This window comes from Garra rufa, chromosome 21 (genome assembly GCF_049309525.1).
Source record: "Garra rufa chromosome 21, GarRuf1.0, whole genome shotgun sequence".
Lineage (NCBI taxonomy): Eukaryota > Metazoa > Chordata > Actinopteri > Cypriniformes > Cyprinidae > Garra > Garra rufa.
Window position 1 is genome coordinate 29,970,965 of NC_133381.1, and position 24,404 is coordinate 29,995,368.

General features: G+C 36.5%; 1 protein-coding gene across 2 annotated transcripts in view; it reads right to left on the reverse strand.

Moving 5' to 3' along the window:
* Positions 1-23,001, reverse strand: part of slc35f4 (solute carrier family 35 member F4) — a 38,535-nt gene extending 15,534 nt beyond the window's left edge. The window contains exon 1 of one of the 2 annotated variants that reach the window (XM_073827162.1): positions 22,662-23,001. In XM_073827162.1, the coding sequence (XP_073683263.1) occupies positions 22,662-22,881 (220 nt within the window). In that variant the 5' untranslated portion in view covers positions 22,882-23,001. Of the gene's footprint in view, positions 1-5,957; positions 6,178-22,661 lie in introns of those variants that run through there. The other variant, XM_073827163.1, reaches the window with a different exon arrangement.
* Between the last annotated feature and the right edge of the window lie 1,403 nt (positions 23,002-24,404).

Sequence of the window (24,404 nt, forward strand, 5' to 3'; positions counted from 1 at the left end):
ATACAAGGAAGAGACTTTATGATGAAAATTATGTTTTGAGGTTAAATATAACAATTACTGCAGTACAATGTACAAGAATATGCCGCTTCAGTCTTTCGTCTTTAAAAATCACAACATTTCATGTTTAATTCAGTGTGCTACTTGCTGTTTGTAATTATTATTAAGTGTTTTAAAAATAATGTGCATTCAAAGATAAATTAATAATGTGATTCCTACATACAATGATTTGAATACACCTTTTGTATGATGAGATGTCCTGATATCACAATAAAAAAAAAAAAAAACTTGTTAAAAAACAATCGAAGTCTTTAAAAGATTAGTTCACTCCAGAATTAAAATTTCCTGATAATTTACTCACCCCCATGTTATCCAAGATGTTCATGTCTTTCTTTCTTCAGTCGAAAAGAAATTAAGGTTTTTGAAGAAAACATTCCAGGATTTTTCTCCAAGTAGTTCAACTGTGGCCAATGGGTAAAAGGTCCAAATTGGAGTTTCAATGCAGCTTGAAAGGCCTCTACACAATCCCAGTCGAGGAATAAGGGTCTTATCTGAAACGATCAGTCATTTTCTAAAAATATAATAATGTATATACTTTTTAACCACAAATGCTCATCTTGCTGTAGCTCTGCGATGCATGTGTATGTCTTCACGTGCGTTACGTAGTCACGTTAGTTCTTCGATTTAAAAAAGTCGGGTAGGGTGAAAAACATTTCATTTTATCCTATTGTTTCACCTTTTTTGTAAAGGGCGCATAACTTTCTTTGCATGTTCGCTTTGTAAACACTGGGTCTGTACTTCCACCTACATTCACATATGACCTTTCCAACGTAATTACATAATGTGTGAAGTTGAGCTAGTGCAAAATGAGCATTTGTGGTTCATAAAAAAGTATATAAATTTTTTTTTTTTTTTTTTTTAGAAAATGACAGATCGTTTTGCTATGCAAGACCCTTATTTTGTGTTTGGGATTGTGTAGAGCCCTTTCAAGCTGTGTTGAAACTACAATTTGGAACTTCAACCCACTGATCCCCATTGAAGTCCACTGTATGGAGAAAAAAATCCTAGAATGTTTTCCTCAAAAACCTTAATTTCTTTTAAACAGAAGAAAGACATGAACATCTTAGATTATATGGGGGTGAGTAAATTATTAAGAAATTTTAATTCCGGAAGGAACTAATCCTTTAAAAGAAAAGTTTTGGATATTTCTTCCAAAAAACATTTGAACAAAACTTTAACTGATTTGTATTGTAACACTGCCAAACATTTGTCGCCAAATGGAAATGACATCACAATGAGGACCATTGCAGACCGTCATGCCTGTGTGTCAGGCTCTATAAGTCTCTTTAAATATATAATTTTATTGGGGGTTTACATGACGGTGTTTTCAACTAAAAACAGAAAACTTATGGCTCTTTATTTGCACCACAATGGCATTTTAGGGCCTGAAAACAAACCCCTATTTAAAAATGATAGAACTATCATGTCGATGTAAACTACTTTTCTGTTGTGTAAACATACCCTCAACTTATGTAATAATAATAATAATAATAATAATAATAATTAATGATATTTGCATAAAATACCTTGAAAAATGTTTAAGTTTTTTAAAATAATTATTATGACACTCACATATTCATGAAAATATTTTAGATTTTAAGAGTCATTTAATTCAATATATTAAATAATATTTTTATATGTGACCTTGGACCACAAAACTAAGTAGCACTGGAATATTTGTAGCAATAGTCAACAATACATTGTTTTTTGATCAAAATGAGTGATTTTTCTTTAATGCCAAAAAACATGTTCCATGAATGTATTTTGTACATTTCCTACCATAAATATATAAAAACCCAATGTTTAATTATTAATATGCATTGCTAAGAACTTCATTGGGACAACTTTAAAGACGATTTTCTCAATATTTAGATTTTTTTGCACCCTCAAATTCCAGATTTTCAAATAGTTGTATCTCGACCAACAAACCATACATCAGTGGAAAGTGTATTTATTCAGCTTTCAGATGATGTATAAATCTAAATTTAAAAAAAATGACCATTATAACTGGTTTTGTGGTCCAGGGTCACATATGCCATTGACCTCTTTATGCTCAACAGTGGACCAATGTCTGATTTGATTCTAACTTTTTAAAGGCTAGACATTCAAAATGATAATATGGTGTTCCTGTAGTTTCCATGTGGTTGTCTTGATGGCTTTTGAAAATCTAAGTATTCTAATGGACAGCATTAGAAAAGGCCTGCACTAACTAATGTCCTTGAGTACTTCAATGAACAGTACACAAGACACTGACCTCACTTTGCATTATTGATTGTTGCTTCATATGGCTTTCACCTTTCAGACAAAAAGGTATGTAAACGCAATGATGTTTTAAAGAGCCTAAATGAAATCCTGCAACACCAATATTCTACCAAGGGATAAACCACAAAACTGCATTAATATAACAAATCTCATTTCACCTTAACACTTTATTAAATAACTTCTAAACCACAAAGCCTCCTGATGTTTTAATAATACAAGCCGGTGTTCACACTATACATGAAAGTGGCCACAGGGACTCTCAGTAGAACTTTAATTAGGAATGAACTACAGCTAACAAACAGTTAATTATTAAAAAATGGATGAATTATGAACTTTTTATACATCATCACCTTCATACACATACAGATGAGGTCAAAACTTTACATCCCAGCAAATGTTAATTCTTTTACCAAAATAAGAGAGATCATACAAATGTTATTGTTTATTTAGTAGTAGCCTGAATAATATATTTAACATAAAAGCTGTTTACATATAGTTCCCAAGAAAAAAATAATAGTTGACATTATAAAAATGACCTCGTTTAAGAGTTTACATCCTGTTGATTCTTAATACTGTGTTACTGTTACTGTGTTACCTGGATGATCCACAGTTTTTTGTTTAGTGAAAGTTGTTCATGAGTCCCTTGTTTGTCCTGAACAGTTAAACTGCCTACCGTTCTTCGGAAAAATCCTTCAGGTCCCACAAATTCTTTGGTTTTCCAGCTTTTTGGTGTCTTTTTACACTGAGGACAACTGAGGAACTCATAGGCTATTACAGAAGGTTCAAACACTCACTGATGCTCTTGGGGGGTGAAAGAGCCGTGGGGTGAAAACTTTTTGAATTTGAAGACTTATTTTGTCTTCTGGGAAAGACATAACTATTTTCTGTAGCCACTGAAGGGCAGTACTAAATGTAAAAATATGATATTTAGGCAAAATAAGAAAAATGTACACATTTTCAAACATTTTCACCCCCCGGCTCTTAATGGTTTGTTTTTTACTTTTGAAGCATCAGTGAGAGGTTTGAACCCTCTGCAATAATTGCATATGAGTCCCTCAGTTGTCCTTAGTGTGAAAAGATGTATCTCAAAATCATACAGTCACTGTTGGAAAGGGTTCAAATACACAAAAATGCTGGAAAACCAAAGAATTTGTGGGACCTGAAAGATTTTTCTGAAGAACAGCAGGCAGTTTAACTGTTCAGGACAAACAAGGGACTCAGGAACAACTATCACTAAACAAAAAAATACAGCTGGGGATCATTCACGTAACAACACAGTATTAAGAATCAAGTGGATGTATACTTTTGAACAGCGTCATTTTTATAAATTCAACTAGTATTTTCTCTTGTGGACTATATTCAAACATCTTTTATGTGAAATATAATATAATAACATGCATTTTGTATGATCCCTCATATTTTGGTAAAATAACTAACATTTTGCAGATAAATAAATGTGAGGTCATAAACTGTATGTATAATAATTATATAACAATCAGTTATAAAAAGATACTGCAGTCTGACTCAACATTGCATTGTAAAAATGCACAATCCTTATAACATCTTATAAGGACATCTTATAGTTATAAGGAAAATGTTATAAAATTGTGACTCCAAGACATGAGCACCTTTGTCCTGTCTGATGTTGAGCAATTCCAGATGTTTTTGACACAGTTTCAGCTAAACCATAACTCAATTCACATGATGTGATTTTTAGAGAGAGAAAAAACCTCTACCTGACAACTTTTTAGACATATTTTACACTGAAAAAGGGGCTCCCACAGTGTGCACCCACACTGGCAGACTTTTTATATCCTGCGGATAGCTTGGCTGGATAGCTTAACAACCTGCAGAAACCAACAATACCAGGGAACCGCAGGTCCAAGATGTGGAGGCACAGAAATGTCACATCAATGGTAAATCCCTGGTTTACCGCCCCTACATATTTCCACAGCGCGGCACAAAATGTTATTGTTATTTTACAGCAGTGAGATTCATGGGCATAATTTTACAACAAGACATTTGAAGGTGGAACGGGTAATATACACTGACTTATGATGAGCAGTTTAGATGTTGACATGATATGTCAAGCAGTGATGCTAAAACCTTTTTTTTTTAATATAATTATTCAATCAGTTATATAATTTTTTTTATCATGTTATATACTTTTAAAATTCTGTCACTTCATGTCACCCCATTTAAATGAAACCAGTCTTAAGTAGCACCGCTATATTTGTAGCAATAGCCAATAGCTCTACATTATATAGATCAAAATAATAGATTATCAAAAATCATTAGGATATTAAGTAAAGATCATGTTCCATGAAGATATTTTGTATTATTTCCTACTATAAATATATCAAAACTTAATTTTTGATTAGTGATATGCATTGCTAAGAACTTCATTTGGACATCTTTAAAGGAGATTTTCTCAATATTTAGATTTTTTTGCACCCTCAGATTCCAGATTGTCAAATTTCTGTATCTCGACCAAATATTGTCCTATCCTACCCTAAAATGCCAATTTCAAAAAAATTGACCCTTATGACTGGTTTTGTGGTTCAGAGTCACATATGTTTAATAAAAAATATATCTTAAACCCCAGTTATTATTGTAAATCCATCTAATATTTCAGATTTGCACAGCACAACCAGGCAAAACGCCACAATCCCATAATGCAACAGTGCTGCGTGCTACCTGCTGCTAACACCAAATCACAAGTGAAAAGCAACCAGACATCTCTTGTGTGGCAAAACCACATCTTTCCAACAGTATCCCTGAGGACTGGGCTGCTCTTTTAACGCTTAACCAAACACAAGCACAGGCAAGAAACAGTATGATTAACAATCTTAAATACAAAAACATTTTAATTTTCAGAAATACAGCATAAACGTAGATTAATATTGAAAATAATCACTGAAAAGAAATAAGCATTGCTGGCCCACGGCCTCACGTTTCCTTTGGGGTAACACCTTTCAAAAACGTTCCATTGTTGACATTAATTAACTACATTAGTTAGCAAGAACTAACAAAGAACAATAGTTCTACAGCACTTAGTTATGTTTAACATTTTACTAATACAATTTCAAAATTAAGTTGTATATGTTACCATTAGTTAACGCACTGTAAACTAGCATGAGCAACTGTAATAAAACACAGGAGTTAACAAAATGTAATGTGTTACCTCTAAAGGACTGTTTTCGCAAGAACCAAAACACAACAGCAGCATAAAACCGGCATCGGACTTAAATAAACAAACAGTACATTGTTAAATAAAATGTAATTTAATACTGAAAGTGTCATATAAACTGCTGAGGTGAGATTACGGCTCCTTTTCTGCTTGGTTGCAAACACACAAACTTCTAGAAACGAACACACACACTCACACACACACATAAACACACACTCAATACATTTCACACCATACTAATTTAACTTAATTGTGCATTTGTCTCTTTTTCACTTTCTTACATCATCTTTCTTACACCTCTGCTCAAACACAAACACAGAAAAAAAACTAGACTAATTATAATACTAGTCTTAAGGATATTCTTGAACATTTTCTCAGATAAGCACATTTTCTGGGGACTAATTTGTCATTTATGCATCATCAAAACCACACAAACGTTGCGTTTTACCTTCAGAAATGGGGCAGGTGAGCACCTGGGCGCTATAGGAGCTGAGAGGGGCCACTCGGGCCGAGTGTTTCTTCATCCTCTCCTCCTTCCTTGGGAGTCCTGAGCTTTTGGAAGTGTGTGTGTGTGTGTGTGTGTGCGTGTGTGTGCGTGTGTGTATGAGCGGCACAGCTCAACTCCTCCGACAAACCCACTTCATCCCCACGCGCATCTCTCCTGTCACTCCCACAGTCTCTTTCTGGTTCCTCTTGATATCTTTTACTTTGCTGTTCTCCTGCTGTTACTTCTCTCTTTCTGCTAAGTGACAAACTTACTGCTCTTTCTCTGTGGCTCACACACACTCTCAGCGTGGCACATAAAGTCGTGCAGTCGTGCTCTAGTGTAGATGTCGCACTGTCATGCTGCTATCCTGCGTCTCCTAGGGAGACTGAGCTTCAAGTGTGTGTGGAATGCAATCATCCCCTTCATATCTCTCTCCCTTCGTTTCTCTCTCTCTCTCTCTGTCCCCGCCTCTTCTTCTGCTCAGAGTATCCTTTGCTGTGTTTGGAAGGTAACCAAGCAGCTCGGGCTAATTATGCTGCATAGGCCCCTCTCCCCTTTTTCCTCTTTCTTTTCATCGTTCTTTCTGCTTTTCCAATCTGCCATTTTTTCCTGTCAGTTCCATCTTTGGCAAATGAGATTGACAAGGCAGTGTCATAAAGATGAGTGATTTAGTAGAGTAAGAAAGTGGCTTTTTTCTTGCTCTCTCTTCTTGCCCAATCACGCTCTTTCCTTCTTTCATCAGCACTTGTGCTCCACTTGAAGGCCCTTCACTCCTCCCTTTAGCAGAGGTCTTGTCTTGCTGTCTGAGTCTCTGTAGCGTTATGCTAATAAAACCCAGTACAGAGCCTTGGGGGACTCAATAAAAAGTCTTGTCTTGTGAAAATTCTGTGCGTTCCTGGATGGAACGATCCAATCTCTTCGGTTAATCACTCAAAGTGTCAGTAAGTGGGAGTCTGGGAACTGTACTTTTGTTTAACGGGGAATTGCTTTTCGGATAGTTGATGTTTACCAAAAAACATTTGGACAAATTAAAATTCTGTAATCTTTTACTTGCCCTATTTGGTTTGTCTTCCTGTGGATTTTTGAAGAATGTTAATGCTGTACTTTTCCATATTATGCAAGGATACAGTGACCATAATTGCTATGACTTTGTTTTTTCCATGGAATACAAAAGGAGACATTTTGCAGAATGTTAGAGCTGCTCTTTTCCATACAACAAAAACAGTGATCTAAAGCTATGTCTACATTAATTTAAAAAGCTCGCTGTCCACATTAGCGTTTTCAAGTGTTTGCCAAGTCTCTCATCCACACTGAAATGTCGGAAAATGTTCACTTTCAGAACAAAAATTTACAGATAATGTACTCGCCCCCTTGTCATCCAAGAAGTTCATGTCTTTCTTTCTTCAGTCATAAAGTAATGGTGTTTTTAGAGGCAAACATTTCAGTATTTCTCTCCATATAATGGACTTCTATGGTGCCCCGAGTTTGAACTTCCAAAATGCAGCTTCAAAGGGAAGCCAAGGAAGAAGGGTCTTATCTAGCGAAATGATGGGTTATTTTTTAAAAACATTTACAACTTATACACTTTTTAATCTCAAACGCTCGTCTTGCCGAGCTAGACAAGATGAGCATTTGCTAGAGCATCATTTTGCTAGATAAGACCCATTTTTCCTCGGCTGTGGAAATCATTTAGAGCCCTTTGAAGCTGCATTTTGGAAGTTTAAACTCGGGGGCACCATAGAAGTCCATTATACGGAGAGAAATACTGAAATGTTTTCCTCAAAAAACAATTTCTTTATGACTGAAGAAAGAAAGACATGAATATCTTGGATGACAAGGGGGTGGGTACATTATCTGTAAATTTTTGTTCTGAAAGTGAACTACTCCTTTAAATTCGCCTTACTGCACATGTGTTAAACCTTAACTAAAAGCTCACTGAAATGATACAGACGGAACAGACATAATACGTTTTTACAAAATTCTTCTGGCAGGATCATTTTATTTATGGAAATATCTTATCATTTACTGATGCGTCCATGTCGCGCTCACTCATGTTTGATCTAAAACGCAACTTGACTCATATTTTGCTGCAGGATAGCAATTGTGACTAATTTTTTGTCATCTTTTAGGAGATAAGTAGATTTTTCAGAATGCTTTTATGGTCTGAGATTAATGTAAATAACCCACTGTAAAGATAAATAACCCCTTGTAATTTGCTTCAATTTTTTGGAACTTTATGAATGGTTATTTTAGGTTCAAGTGTGTGTGAGGAATCGTTAGCAGGCAGAGTATGGCTGTTTCTAAAGCATGCCATCTGCTGTTCAAAACTAAGCTCAGAATCGATTTGAGAGAAAATCTGCATTCTGAAAAAAAAATGCAGAATCATTTCTCAATTTTCGGTTCATCGATTTATCGTTGCAACCCTGTTACGTACTATTCTATGCTATTTTGTAGAATAAATAGTGCAAGTAAAAGTGCAACAAAAAGTGCACTTTAAATACCCAGATGATTCATTTATTTAACCGAAAATACAAAATATGTTGGAAACTTCATGCAGTACAGTACATAGTACATAAGTATTATAAGTGTGTAGTGCGCCATTTGGGACACAACATAAACATTTTTTGTTAACAAAAAATAAAAACAATGGTTTTATTTAGCATAGTAAGTACACAGAAAGGCCCATTCAAACCAAGACAAAATTTCTGCCGTTTTTACTCAATTCTCTGAACAAATAAATCATATGCAAGATTTGCATCTCAAATCTTCTTATGTCATTATTTTGACTTCACATCTCATAATAGAATAGAATAAGACTAAACACTGCAAAACGTGTGTGTGTGTGTGTGTGTGTGTGTGTGTGTGTGTGTGTGTGTGTGTGTGTGTGTGTGTGTGTGTGTGTGTGTGTGTGTGTACCTGGTATTCATCACGTTGTGGAGACCAAATGTCCCCACAAGGATAGGAATACCAGTAGATTTTGACCTTGTGGGGACATTTCTCAGGTCCCCATGAGGAAACAGGCTTATAAATCATGCACAATGAGTTTTTTTGAGTAAGTAAAAGTGTGCACAATCTCCTGTGAGGGCTAGGTTTAGGTGTAGGGCGATAGAAAGTACAGTTTGTACAGTATAAAAACCATTACGCCTAAGGAATGTCCCCATAAAACATGTAAACCCAACATGTGTGTGTGTGTGTGTGTGTGTGTGTGTGTGTGTGTGTGTGTGTGTGTGTGTGTGTGTGTGTGTGTGTGTGTGTGTGTGTGTGTGAACAGACATTTATAGATGACTTAAAACTAAATTTAGAACAAAGTTTGTTCTAGCTAAGGTATGGCTTTGTGGTCACTATCGGCCGTATATACAATGGAAGTCAAAAGTTTACATGCACCTTGCAGAATCTGCAAAATGTTAATTATTTTACCAAAATAAGAAGGATCATACAAAAGGCATGTTATTTATAATTTAGTACTTACCTGAATAAGATTCACATAATAGACATTTACATATAGTCCCCACAAGAGAAAATAATAGTAGAATTTATGAAAATGACCCCTTCTTGATTGTTAACAGTTTGTTGTTACCTGAAGGATCCACAGCTGTTTTGTTTTTTAGTGATAGTTGTTCACGATTCCTTTGTTTGTCCTAAACAGTTAAACTGCCTGCTGTTCTCCAAAAAAATCCTCCAGGTCCCACAAATTCTTTGGTTTTTCATCATTTTTGTTTGTTGATTTTAGGGACTCATATGCAGCTATTACAGAAGGTTCAAACGCTCACTGATGCTCCAGAAGAAAACACAATGCATTTTAGAGCTGGGGGGGGGGGGGGGGACCTTTTGAATTTGAAGGATCTATAAGGATCTTCTGTAGCTTCTGAAGGGCAGTACTAAATTACAAAAATATGGCATTTAAACAAAATAAGAAAAATGTACACATCTTCGTTCTTTTCAAAAGTTTTCACCCCCTAGCTCTTAATGCATAGTTTTTCTTTCTGGAGGTGTTTGAACCTTCTGTAATAGTTGCATGTGAGTCCCTCAGTTGTCTTTAGTGTGAAAAAATGGATCCAAATGCATACATTGTTGGAAAGGGTTCAAATACACAAAAATACTGAAAAACGAAAGAATTTGTGGGACCCATGAACAACTAACACTAAAAAAAAGGTAACAACACAGTGCTAAAGAATCAAGTGTATGTAAACTTCTGAATGGAGCCATTTTTATGAATTCAGCTATTAGTTTCTCTTGTGGACTATATGTAAATGCCTTTTATGTGAAATATCTTATTCAGGTCAGTACTAAACAAAAAATAACATGCATTTGTATGATCCTTCTTATTTTGGTAAAATAATTAACATTTAGCATATTCTGCAATGTTGGTGTATGTAAACTTTTGACTTGAACTGTATATGTTTTTGATTTATGGAAACATTGCAGCTTAAACATTTAACAAAGTATCTCCTGTGTTCACTAAAAAGGGTTTGAAATGCCATGAATGATGCTTGTGAGAATTTATTTTATGTTTTGGTGAACTATTTAGTAAAAGTTGCTTTATAGTGTGAGCCATGCTAGGATTTTATCGGACTAAAGGGAGTCTTTAAATCACAGACCAATTCGTGTATCGAGTACCCCTTTAGTAGGCCTGCCGGGTCAGAGCAGGGTCCATTACACCCCTGTCTGCGGTTTTCATGGCTTTGCATTTAATACGTCTCAATGATGCTTGTTCCAGTGGACCCAGCTATGCATTCGATTAGCGCAACACCCACACACACCTACATCTGTTTCTTCCCATTTCACACAACCCTACATATACACACAAAATAAAGCTTTCTGCCTCTCATTCATTCACCTTGGCTTGATTTAACACCACACACACAAACACGCACTGCATTGTGGTTTACTGCATAATCCTGAACTCAAATGAAGCTTGCTTGCTTAGCCAGCACTCATTATACTGGCAAATTTGCAGCATGTTTTGAAGAAGAGTCATATTGTTATTATATATTAACATTATTACTGTATATTAAATGCATTATATATGATTAAGCACACAGATAACTACCATTAACATTAACTGTTCTGTTTCCTAACACTTGTCTTGACCTACTGCTACAATTATTATTTTAAAGAAATTATTTTAAATACTCCACATTTGGATCCAAAGTTCCAAAATGGACAAAAGGACACTGTTTACCATAAAGACTGAACCATGAGTTTCTTTACACAAAACACACAAAACGCATCCCTTTAGTCAACTGAGTTTGCATTCAATCATGTAAATCAATATCTTTCCTGTGCGCACATATATACCTCTTTACACCCAGAGACCATAAAATAAAACCCCCAGCAGTGCACTGAAAGACAGAAATATTGAAAGACAGATTAATATTTCTGCACTAGAAATATAAGCTTGTATTACATATTCACACACACCTGAAGATGGATTTTGTGTCAAAGCTCCATATATTTCATAATGCCAAGAAGAAAATTAAACCACAGCCTTTTAAATAGCTTAACTTTTCTCTTGCTGATATATTATTAAAATATTGCAGACACTAAACTATAATCTACTTCTCCTCTATGGAAGATTAAAAAAAAAAAAACATACATATGGACCTATACTGAGAGTAGTGGTTTTATTTTCAACCTCTCTTATTCAAACGGACACCTGCCATTTGAGATGCCTGTTGTTTCATCCCAAAGCCCCCCTTCTCTTGCGTCCTGCCATAGCAACGCCTGGCCCTTGTGTTCCACCTTCGACACTGTCACCACGGCCCTATTCAGCACCTTTGTCATTTAGATCAGTGCCATGTTCCTCCACCATTGTCCACAGACCTGCTGCGTCCTTTATGCACGTCTATTAGCTGCGTTCTACAAGACGAGAGCGAGACGAGAGGGGAATAGTGCACCCACACACTATGAGTGTTACACACACTTCATAACCAACTCGTCAAAACCCAATAAAAGACTTACAAGAGCGGAGGAGCTGTGTGATTTGCATAAATATGAACTTTCTTGTCATTAGAATAATGGTTACAGTTCTGAAAATAAATTCTAAAGGTAAGGCTACAATGGGTTGAACACTATTGGTCTTTCCTGTTAACAACTACGGAAGACCATTTCCACCGCATAAAATAATTAGGGATGCACCAAAATGAAAATTCTTCCAAAACACGATTTTTCGTGCTTTTCCCCTATGTATTTTGCCTTTTTTTAACCATTGCATAAATTTAATAGCCAAAATTAGATTTTTACAGTTTTGTCTTGCTTTTAAAAAAAATAAAAAATAAAAAAACAACAATTTAAAAATGTTTACTTAACACTGAAGATTTTTAACATTCTATCAGACATTATAGCCTACCAAACAAAGCACAATTTAACTTAATTAATTTTAGTATTAATTAATACTAAATTAATAAGTTAGTCAAATAATATTCTTTGGCCATTTTTAAGACCCCCTTCTTAAATCAGACATGAATGTTTTTTAGTGTACAAATAAATGCAGCCCTGCTGAGCAAAGGAGAATGTTATAATAAACGTATTAATAGAGCAGTTGTAATTATTGTTATCATTATTTTTGTCTTACTTTTTTTTTTTTTTTTTTTACAGAACAACAGTAAAATTACAATGCTAACATTTATGAATGTTGACTTTTATTTTGGCGGAAGACAAGAAGACCTCAGTACTACTTTTTGCTGACAGCAGCAGATTTATGAATGATTTTCCTGGCGCTTTGGAATTTGTGCGTGTATTAGACAACATAATATTCTGTAGTTTATTTACTAATGGTTTAAGGCCATTTTGCAATTTCAGTCATCAAACAGTAACCAGCAACAACCAGCCCTTTCTCTTCTCATCGAAGACATGCGATGCAGTTCTAAACAGTCTCTTGCTGTCTGTGCTTGTAATGATTTTTGTGTCTTTCTCGGACAGTTTTAAATGCTTCAACACTGCCGACATGTTTGCTGCATTAGTGCGCGCCTCTATTTGATCACGTCACATCATTGTTCGGTATAATTTATTCTGCCTTTTCGCTTATTCAGTCGAACACCGAACAAGCTTTTTTTGCTATTTTCGGCCAAATAATTTCGGTTGCAGAACATTCGGTGCATCCCTACAAATAATGCTTTGGTAAATCTTAATTATAAACATCCAAATTAAACATGAGGTTCTTAAGCCATGATAAAATAAAAAGAGACAAAATGTCCGAAATTATGATAAAAAGTCAAAATGATAAGATACTAAGTCATAATTCTGAGATAAAAGTCATAATTATGACAAAATTTTGACTTTACGTAATAATTGTGAATTTTTATCTCAGGCTTCGCATCTGAATTCTGTCTTATCTCATATTTTTGTCTCCTAATCATGATTCAGTATCTCATAATTATAACTTTTTATCGCATAATTAAGCCTTAGTATCTCATAATTTTGACTTTTTTAACATCATCTAATTTACTGAATTCATATTTTCAGATAATTAGTTATCAAAACAACTTGTGGTTTGAAGCAGTGAGTTGGATGTGGTGGTCAATGTTCCGCTGGTTAGTTTTTCCAGAACAAAACAAACATTTACAGATAATTTACTCACCCCCTGGCCATCCAAGATGTTCATGTCTTTCTTGCTTCAGTCTTCAGTCTTTCTTCTTCTAAAGAAAATATGTTTTTTTGAGGAAAACATTTTAGGAATTTTCTTCATATAGTGGACTTCAACGGTGCCCATGAGTTTGAACTTCCAAAATGCAGTTTAAATGCTGCTTCAAATGGCGCTAAACGATCCCAGCCGAGGAATAAGGATCTAGTGAAAAGATCTGTCATTTTCTAAAATAAATGAAATTGATACACTTATTAACGATAAATGCTCCTCTTGTCTAGCTCTTTGATGTGCATGCTTTCGGTTCAAGACACCCATCTCATTTTCTCCTCCAACTTCAAAATCGTCCTACATTGCTTCAAAAGTACCGACCAAGTGTTTACAAAGTGAAGGTACATTGAAGGTCAAACGACCTTTACAAAAAAAGGTCAAATGTAGGGCGATTTTTCAACATACCCTAAGAATTAGGGCCTTGAACCAGAGCGCATGCACATCGCAGAGCTAGAAAAGACAAGCATTTGTGTTTAAGTGGTGTATAAATATTATTTTTTTAAAGAAAACTGCAGATTGTTTTATTTTAAGAACCCATTTAGAACCCTTTGAAGCTGCATTTAAACTCCATTTTGGAAGTTCAAACTTGCGGGCACCGTTGAAGTCCACTATGTGGAGAAAATTCCTGAAATGTTTTTCTCAAAAAACATAATTTCTTTACGATAAGGGGGTGATTCAATCATCTGTACATTTTTGTTCTGGAAGTGAACTAATCATTTAAGCCCTTCTGGCAGATGATGTAACTAAAATGTTTTTTTTTCAAATAATTGCATATGAGCCAAATTGGCCATGTCCAAGCTGTTACTTTTAGGGCTGCACACACTGGAATGCTAACAGTTAGTTTTCCTGCATATTGGTCCTCTTTAGAACCACTGTAAAATGAGAAGAAGGACACCTTTTGGTGAGGCAAAGGGACTGCAGCTCCTCTCTGAACTCAAAACTTATGATTTGTTGTTGCCAGATAGTCATTTCCCAATTCTAATGCAAACCATAACTAAACCTTGGTAGCAGCAAATGTGCACACGATCAATACTGACCCAGTAAATGTGTGAGTGTGTGTGTGTGTGTGTGTGTGTGTGTGTGTGTGTACCTGGTATTCATCACGTTGTGGGGACCAAATGTCCCCACAAGGATAGGAATACCAGTAGATTTTGACCTTGTGGGGACATTTCTCAGGTCCCCATGAGGAAACAGGCTTATAAATCATGCACAATGAGTTTTTTTGAGGAAGTAAAAGTGTGCACAATCTCCTGTGAGGGCTAGGTTTAGGTGTAGGGTAGGTGTAGGGCGATAGAAAGTACGGTTTGTACAGTATAAAAACCATTACGCCTATGGAATGTCCCCATAAAACATGTAAACCCAACATGTGTGTGTGTGTGTGTGTGTGTGTGTGTGTGTGTGTGTGTGTGTGTGTGTGTGTGTGTGTGCATGTGCATGTGTGTGTGTGTGTGTGTGTGTGTGTGTGTGTGTGTGTGTGTGTGTGTGTGTGTGTGTGTGTGTGTGTGATTCAGCAGACTGAGTAAATGAGACTATGACTATATCACCATAAATCAATGAAAGAGTGCAAAGATATATGGCAAATGACCAGATGGGGGCAGCACAGGAGAGCACATAAAAGTATATATGTTCTGAAAATTTTGTGCTGATGCAATATGTAAACATGTTTGCTGCAATTACAAACAAGTCAGAAATTCTTATCAGAGATTTAGGCTGTGATTTTGTGATAATTAATAAAAAATTAATTCACAACATTGAAATTAAAATACTAGAGATGCCTATAAATCTCTAAACTGTGTTCTGATTGATCTGTGTACTAAAATTAAATGGCAATCAGTCAGTAGCCATAAAGGTTTGTGACCCAATAATCCAGAAAAAAGGAACCTTGGCCATATTTAATCCACAAATCAGGCATCAATGGGACAGCTGGATCATGTACACCCGTCTAATAAAATGCATAACTTATTAAAGTGTCTTTAGTGTTTCTGTTTTCTACAAAATAAAACCGGAAAATCATATATGACATCATATGCGGGGCGATGCAATGACACAGTCCATTACACAGAGAAAACCACTTATTTCTCTGGATTTAAACATTCTTTGAAAGATTTGGGATAATGTAAGTACACAAGTCAGCAAAATACATAACACTTCTAGTGGTTTTTGGATATTTTAATAAACAAATCTTACATTTCATGCCTTTAAGTCTATTCACTATTCACATTTCTGACTGACATGTGACGTGAAATCTGTTTGTTACGATCGTTTTGGAAAAGAACAATCTGTTTTTTGAAAGTTATTTACTAAAAAAACAGATCAATCATGATATTTTTACTGTGGGCCGGATTGAGGATCACTGCTATATACAGTGGTTCTTAAAGTATTTAAGCACTTACAGAAAATCAAACTTAATTTACCAATGTTGCTGATTATCAGAGCCGATATTAAGCATTTTTATGGTTATCGGCCTTTTTTTTAATACTGATTTGTTGATAAAATTATTTAAAAGCATTTAGAGAAAGTTTTTGTCAAAGCCCTTGTTATTCTTAATTTTAACATTAATTGTAATTTTTACACCAGAGATACATATCGGTTCAAAATATCGGTTATCGGTCTAATTGATCTGTAATAATCGTATCGGCCCTGAAAAACACATATCGGTCGACCCCTATGGACCTTTCTCATATTTCCGGGTTTCTCATAGCGGAAGTCGTCATAGTTGGGTAAGAAGAGCAGTGAATGGGAGAGTACTACAAATATGTTTTTTTTTTTAATCAAAATATGAAAAAAATTCAAGGATTGAATTGGATGACACATTTTTAGAGCATATTGTGATATAACAAAAATGTTTAAGTTTTTTAGAAAATCAAAATTACACACTTTGACACTTTGAGGGTTAATATAGTGAACTAAATCTAACTAAAATAACAATAACTAAAACTATAACTGAAATAAAAATCAACAAAAACTATATGTAACACTGGAGATCTATAAATCTGAAAACTCAATAAATAAGCTTTACATTGATGTATGGTTTGTTAGGATAGGACAATATTTGGAGATACATCTATTTAAAAATCTGTAATCTAAGGGTGCAAAAAAATAAAAAATATTGAGAAAATCGCCTTTAAAGTTGTCCAAATGAAGTTCTTAGCAATGCATAGTTACAAAATATCTTCATGGAACATGATCTTTACTTAACATCGTAATGACTTTGGCATAAAAGAAAAATCGATAATTTTGATCCATGTAGTGTTGGCTATTGCTACAAATATGCCTGTGCTACTTACGACTGGTTTTGTGGTCCAGAGTCACATATAGACACTTTTTAAATGGCAAAAACACAATAAATGTCTGAAATGTTAACTAAAATTAAAATGGGAAAAAAAAAGTATAGAAATATACAAATTATAAAAAAAATTATAAAAACTATAATAGTATTTCAGTGTTAGTCAGTTATACTGACTGAAAGTGTGAACATTTTTATTTGGGTTGGAACGATTACTTACGTCAGCTGTCTGTTCTGAAAAACTGTTCTGTAAAGCTCCCAAGTGAGCCTACAGTTAACAGCGTCTTTCTAGCTAAGTAGATGAGAAGAGTCCCATTAGGCCTGTAGCTAAAAATAGCTCTCTAGGCAAGGTGGTCTGGGCAGGGATGGAGGGGGGCATACGTGCGCTGCAGTTAGAGCACCCGCTGCAGATACGTTCAGATGATTGGGTCACACTGACATCTCTTTGTATGAGAGGTCAGAAGACAACAGATGACACCAGCAGACTGTTTCTGGCAAAGGCTACGCTGGATGATTCTGTCTTTGTCTTACTCAAGATGAGTTTGATGGCTTTTTTGGCTAATTAGTTGCAAAACGTTTTTCAGAGAATAAGCTTTTTGGAGCATCTGTGCAAGAAGGCATAAGCATGTAAGCTGCAGCAGATATTTCAGCCAGTCAGATCTGATGCAATCACATCCAGCTGGTAGGAAAGTGCCATCACGGGTCGGTTAGGAGCTGCTAGGGTTCAGCACACTGCTCAAGCATAAACATCAAGTTATACATTTGGACATGAACCAAACTCCCCTTACATTTTACTTTTATGACTATCATAATGAACAAAACATGTAGAAATCAAACTTTTGGTTTAAAAGCTTCTTTTCTGCAATAAACCAAAAGCCAATGGATAAATGAAATGTTTATTCAAGTTTTTTTTTTTTCATAACAGTATTGTGTTGTGGGAATTTCATCTGGTAAAGAAATGAATACTTCTCCATTGTTGTACAGTTGTAGTCGGGGTTGCCAGGTTTTCACAACAAAACCCGCCCAAATGCTACTCAAAACTAGCCCAATCGTATTCTGGGGGGTAAAATCTGTGTTTTTTGGCAGGGCTCCCCAGGTAGAATTCGCATTCTAGGAGATAAATATCACGTTATTAGGGTTGATTAACTTTGCGGACATGAAAAACAACCAGCTACAACAATGTTAAAGTAGACCAATTCTGTGGGAAAACCGCAGAATTGGAAACACTTGTTTTCACCACAAAACTGCCCAAATGCTACTCAGAACTAACCCAAAATTATGTTTTGGTGGGGGGTCCTCCAGTAAAAATCGTGTTTTGGGGGAAAAATGCACGTTTTTTGGTGGGGTTCTCCTGTGAAAATGAGCATTTCAGGGGATAAATATCAAGTTATTAGGGTCGCTTAAACCCGCAGACATGAAAAACGCGTATTGTACCCACCGGAATGCAATTTTTACCGGGGGACCCCCCTATCGAAATGCAATTTGGCTAGTTTTGAGTAGCAATTGTGCGGGTTTTGTTGTGAAAACCTGGCAACTCTGAGTATGACCAGTGTTGCCAAGTCAAAAAATGCGTACTGTACCCACCAGAATGCAATTTTTTACCGGGGGACCCCTGATCGAAAAAGACTGGGCTAGTTTTGGGCTAGCTTTGAGTAGCAATTGGGCAGGTTTTGTTGTGAAAACCTGCCAACCCTAACTATGACCAGGGTTGCCAAGTCTGCGTTTTTTTTGTTGTTGTTTTTTTTACCAGAATTGGGCTACTTTAACACTGTTGCCACGGGTTGTTTTTCATGTCTGTGGGTTTAAGCGACCCCAATAACGTGATATTTATCCCTGGAATGCGAATATTACCAGGGGAACCCCGCAAAAAAAACACGTATCGTACCCCCGTAATGCAATTTTTACCAGGGGACCCCCACCAAAATGCAGTAGCAATTGGACAGTTTTGTTGTGAAAACCTGGCAACCCTGCCTACAACTAGTGTTGCCAAGTCTGTGGTTTTCCCGTAGAATTGGGCTACTTTTAACACTGTTGACGTGAATTGTTTTTCATGTCTGCGGATTTTACGCGACCCTAAAAACGTGACATTTATCCCCTGGAATGCAAATTGTCAAAATGGTAAAAAAAACTAGTTTTTACCCCCAGAACATGATTTTTACCAGAGGACCCCCACCGAAACACGACTGGCCTAGTTTTGGGTTAGTTTTGAGTAGCAATTGGGTGGGTTTTTTTGCAAAAAAAAAAAAAAAACCTGGCAACCCTGACTACAATCGGTGTTGCCAAGTTTGCGGTTTTCCCACAAAATTGGGCTACTTTAACGCTGTTGACATGGGTTGTTTTTTGGCAGGGCTCCCCTGGTAACATTCGCATTCAAGGGGATAAATATCATGTTATTGGGGTCCCTTTAACCCACAGACATGAGACAACCGACTGCAACAGTGTTAAAGTAGCCAAATTCCATGGGAAAATGCAGACTTTGCAACACTGGCTGTAGTCAGGGTTGCCAGGTTTTCACAAAAAAAAAAACAGCCCATTTACTACTCAAAACTAGCCCAATCATATTTGGTGGGGGGTCCCCCAGTAAAAATTGCATTCTGGGGGTACAATACGTGTTTTTTGCCAATACATTTCACGTTATTGGGGTCACATAAACCCGCGGACATGAAAAACAACCCAGAGCAACAGTTTTAATAATAGCCCAATTCTGCAGAAAATAAATAAATGGTGGCAACACTGGTCATAGTCAGGGTTGGCAGGTTTTCACAACAAAACTGCCCAATTGCTATGCAAAAACTCTTTTCTGTGGGGTCCCCCGGTAAAAATTTAGTTCCGGGAGGTAAAATATGCATTTTTAGGTAAGGTTCCCCTGGTAAAATTTGCATTCCAGGGGATAAATATCAAGTTATTGAGGTTGCTTAAACCCGCAGACATGAAAAACAACCTGCAACAACAAAGTAGCCCAATTCTGTGGGAAAACCGCAGACTTGACGACAATGGTCATAGTACAAGCAGGGTGTGATGGTTGGTCAGTGTAGCATTTGCCCCTCCTTCACTCTGATTGGATGGCTGACTAAAAATGACAGTGATGAGCGCTGCATTTTACCCAAAGTTGAACATTCTTAATTTGCATTCTCTCTCTGTGCTGACTATAAAATCGCCAAACACTGTGAAATAAACGTTCCTGGCATTTTTTAAAATGTCACGCTCCCATTGAAAAAATACACTAGCCTCTGAAAAACTGTTTTGGAGGACACAGGCCTTACAATAATAAAAAGTAAAATAAAGATTCACTGATGCAAAAAGAATTCAATTCTGCGGTAAAGCATCTTTAAAAAGACAAATGTAAATACAAATGTCATTATTTAGATCAATGCAGTGTTTGTTCAATAAATGTGTAATGTTCATCAATTATGGAATGAGATTAATTCATCAGCAGCTCTGCAGAAAACAGCAATGCTATCATCCAGCCTAGTTAAAAGAGTGGAGAAAAAGTTAAATAGGCCTAGATGAATAAAAGCACAATGAGTGGCTTGTTACCCTGCCAGTGGGGCAATATATAGTTTCTTTTCTCTAGATTTTTGGGTCACACACCTTTATAGCCTTACTGATTGATTGCAATTAAAGTTAGTACACAACAGACCAAGCAGATCACAGTTTAGACTAGAGATGATAGTATTTTTTCCATGTTGTGAATGATTGTTTATGTAATAAAATGTTTACATACTTTGTGTTGTCCCATATTAATGCAGAACCATCACAAAATAATACTTTCAAAACTTTTGGATGGCAGTGTAGATATGCACATATATTACACTATGATTGTCACCCACGCAAATTTGCCAGTCCAGTCAATTTTATATTTTTAAACAAAATTATACATTATTTATAATATATTATAAATATGCAAAACATTATAGTATGTTGCTGTTTGACAAACCACTGTGTAAACATTAAATGGAATTGGAAAAGTGGAAAAGAAACGGTCCAACACACGGTTGGTTGAGATGTTCTTGAGGGTGAAGCTGTCCTTCAGCCTCCACATCCCAGTCAGAAAGCCTCCTTTAAAATGCATTTCAGGTTTACATTTACAGTAGGTCTGGCTATGAAATGGCAACTTATAGGTTACAAACAGTCTTTCATCTGGACTTTAACTAATTTAACTGCTGCATTCATCAATCATGAAAAGTCTTGTCTTTCCCATTTCCTCAGGATTAAATATGCAGCGGACGTTACTGTGTGATTAATGCGCAACCAACACTTAACTAGTTTTACAAAGCATCAATTTTGGGCTTTCACATCAATTACAGACAGAGTTCTTTGAGATGGATGGCGATTACAACTAGTTCTGTTAAATAACAGTGCTTTCACATTGTTCTTCTTGCCTGCCTATGACTGACACTTTAATTCACTACATATACTGCTGAGTCAGGAATAAAAACAGTGGTGAGAGTGGAATAGTCTCAGAGGAAACATATCAATGTGACACCTTTACAAAAAAAATTCTTTCAAAGATTTTCTGGTTGAGCACAAAAATCTTTTCTTAAACTAAGCATTTGTAAAAAGAACAAAAATGCTTTAGAAAATTGCCTTCTTCATTCAAAAAGTAATTTGAGTATGATTGCCCCCATTGTTTTTTGGCTTTAATTGGCATACCTGGCACAGCCTATCATGTGTGATGCGTTTATGTAATACAACGAGTGGCAAAGTTGAATGCAGTGGCAAGTTAACATTGCCATCTTCCATCCTCAGGGACTTCGAAAATCATACACAAATGCATGCACACATGTGGTACATTAGACATGATTCATGTACTTACATACTGCACCAGTGTAATAACAGCACACTAGAGACACGGCTACACCACAGCTCATGCACTGGCCATTGTGTGGAATGTGCACTTACATCTGGTCACAGTAATAATAATAATACAAAATCATTTAAATCCAGCATGCTAGCAAAAGCGGAACCTCAAATCTGTCCTGTGCCAACACTCTTTCGATTGCATTAAAATAGACTGAGGTATTGAAATTCAGAAATGGCACACAGACTATAATTAGGATCCAATCATCTCTCTATTCCATTCACACTGTCATTTCAATAAGTGTTCAACAAATATGTGCATTTCAGCCTACTATCTCTGTGCATTTTGTCTAACCACACATCTTGTGATATGTATTGCTTGTGATTTCTTGTTTACTTGTAATTGTAAATGATTTACTATCAATTAATTTAGATTTATTTATAAAAAAGTCTGTTTTATAAAACATAAGCCAGTAAAAGACACAGTGGCCTGCAGACATTTGCAAGATGTTTATATTTGTTGACTCGAAATTACTTCACTAATAGATTTGAACTGTTTATAAAGGGGCATTTAATTATTCTATCATCTATTATTTTACTATTTGTTACATTTTGAATAGTTTTAATCGTTCTATTCTTTCTTATATAATTTCTATCAACGTATCCTGTTATATTTACATTCTATTCTATGCTATTACGTTCAAAACTTCGACAGAAAGTTTTGCTGACTGAATTCATGTGTTGTTCAGATTTATGCAGTAGGCACATAACTTGTGAACAAAGCACCCTACAAACAAAATGAGACAGTCCGCACAGCATGTGTTTCCTCCACATTCATATTATATAGATTGATCGTTCAAGGCCAACACAACGTGCAGACAGCTGTGACTTGATCTCGACACAATTACTACTGCATTTGTTATTGCGTGTGTTTTTAAACACTTACTTCTGTGGCTGGAGTATCCGGGATTATAGCCATAATAACCAGTGATTCGTAAAATCCGATCCTCAATGTCATGGAGCCCGTTGGCCGTCACTTGAGGCGCATCCCAGCGGCTGTTCACCTGCGGAGACGCCTTGCCCGCTAGGTGCGGGCTCTTGCCCGGTAGGTGCTCCAGGCGAAAGCAGGGCTCCTCTCCCGAATTCTGGATCTCCGTGCTGCTCATTTTACCTCCGCACGGGCAAAACGGCAGCTTTTAGGTCACAAGCGATAACCATACAAACCCCGCTGTTGAGAGCATCACCCGAGTCAAATTCCAGCACACATTGCTTTGAGGAGTCGCTCAGGGTTGTGTGAAACTTGCCCAGCGCCTTTCATGCATCAGACAGCAGGGGGCGTCACGCTGCTCCGAACAGATGGCAGCAAGCACTGGGAGGTCCGATTCATTTTGGCGAATCGGTTCGTTTGAACGGTTCGTTTCAGTGAACCCATTCACCCATTCTCTTCGGTTATCATCGTTTTATTTTGTGATACAAATTTTTCCATAGCGTTTTTACTTTAGTAAACTGATTTGACTGTGTGGTTTAACAGAATTCGGTTTTGTTTATGTTCATATCACCCTTTCAGCTTTACTCATGTGAGTTACAAACGCGATTCGGTTCGAATGAATCACTAAAAAGAACCTGTTCAAAAGAACGATTCGCTCGAGATTCAGATGTCACGGTCGAGTGGACGCAATGGAGTGCCGTCGTTATTACAAAAGAGGAGACAAGAGTGCATCGTGGTGCCATAATCATGTTACTATTGGGCTCCTCCCTGAAATATTTTAGTATGCAATGTTGCAATGTGCCTTTCAAGGCATTGCAGAGACAAGGCACATGATCCTATACATTTTACACTATTGCATGCCAACTAGTGGTATATGCAATCCTGAAGACTTTGGTTTAAAGGACTCACTGAAATATTCAACACAGGAAAGGTTGACGTTAATAAGTGGATATGACACTGAGCAGTGTGTTATATATTTTATGCAAAATGCTTTTGACCAGGTTTATAGCCTAGTGTAAAACTGAGATTGACAGACATAGATAGACAGATGAAAGACAGATAGATGGGTGCATGGACGAACAGACGGATGGACATACAGACAGACGGACAGATAGATAAACAGATAGACAGACGAACAGATAGGTGGAAAGACAGGTAGGTAGATTGGTAGATAGTCAGACAGACGGATGGAGGGATGGATGTATTTACAGATGGACAGACAGATGAACAGATGGATAGACAGACAGATGGACAGATAGTTGGACAGACAGACAGATGAACAGATAGGTGGAAAGATAGGTAGGTAGATTGGTAGACAGACAGATGGATGGATGGATGGAAGAATTGATGGACAGACAGACGAACAGATCGAAGACAGACAGATGAATGCACAGATGGACAGACAGATAGATAAACAAACGGATAGGTGGAAAAATAGGTAGGTAGATTGATAGACAGACGGATGGATGGAAGTACAGATAGACGGACAGATGAACAGATCGAAGACAGACAGACAGATGGATGCACGGAAGGACAGGCAGACAGACATAGATAGATAGACAGGACAAACAGATGAACAGATAGGTGGAAAGATAGGTAGGTAGATCGGTAGACAGACCGATGGATGGATGGATGGATGGATGGATGGATGGATGGATGGATGGATGGATGGATGGATGGATGGATGGATGGATGGATGGA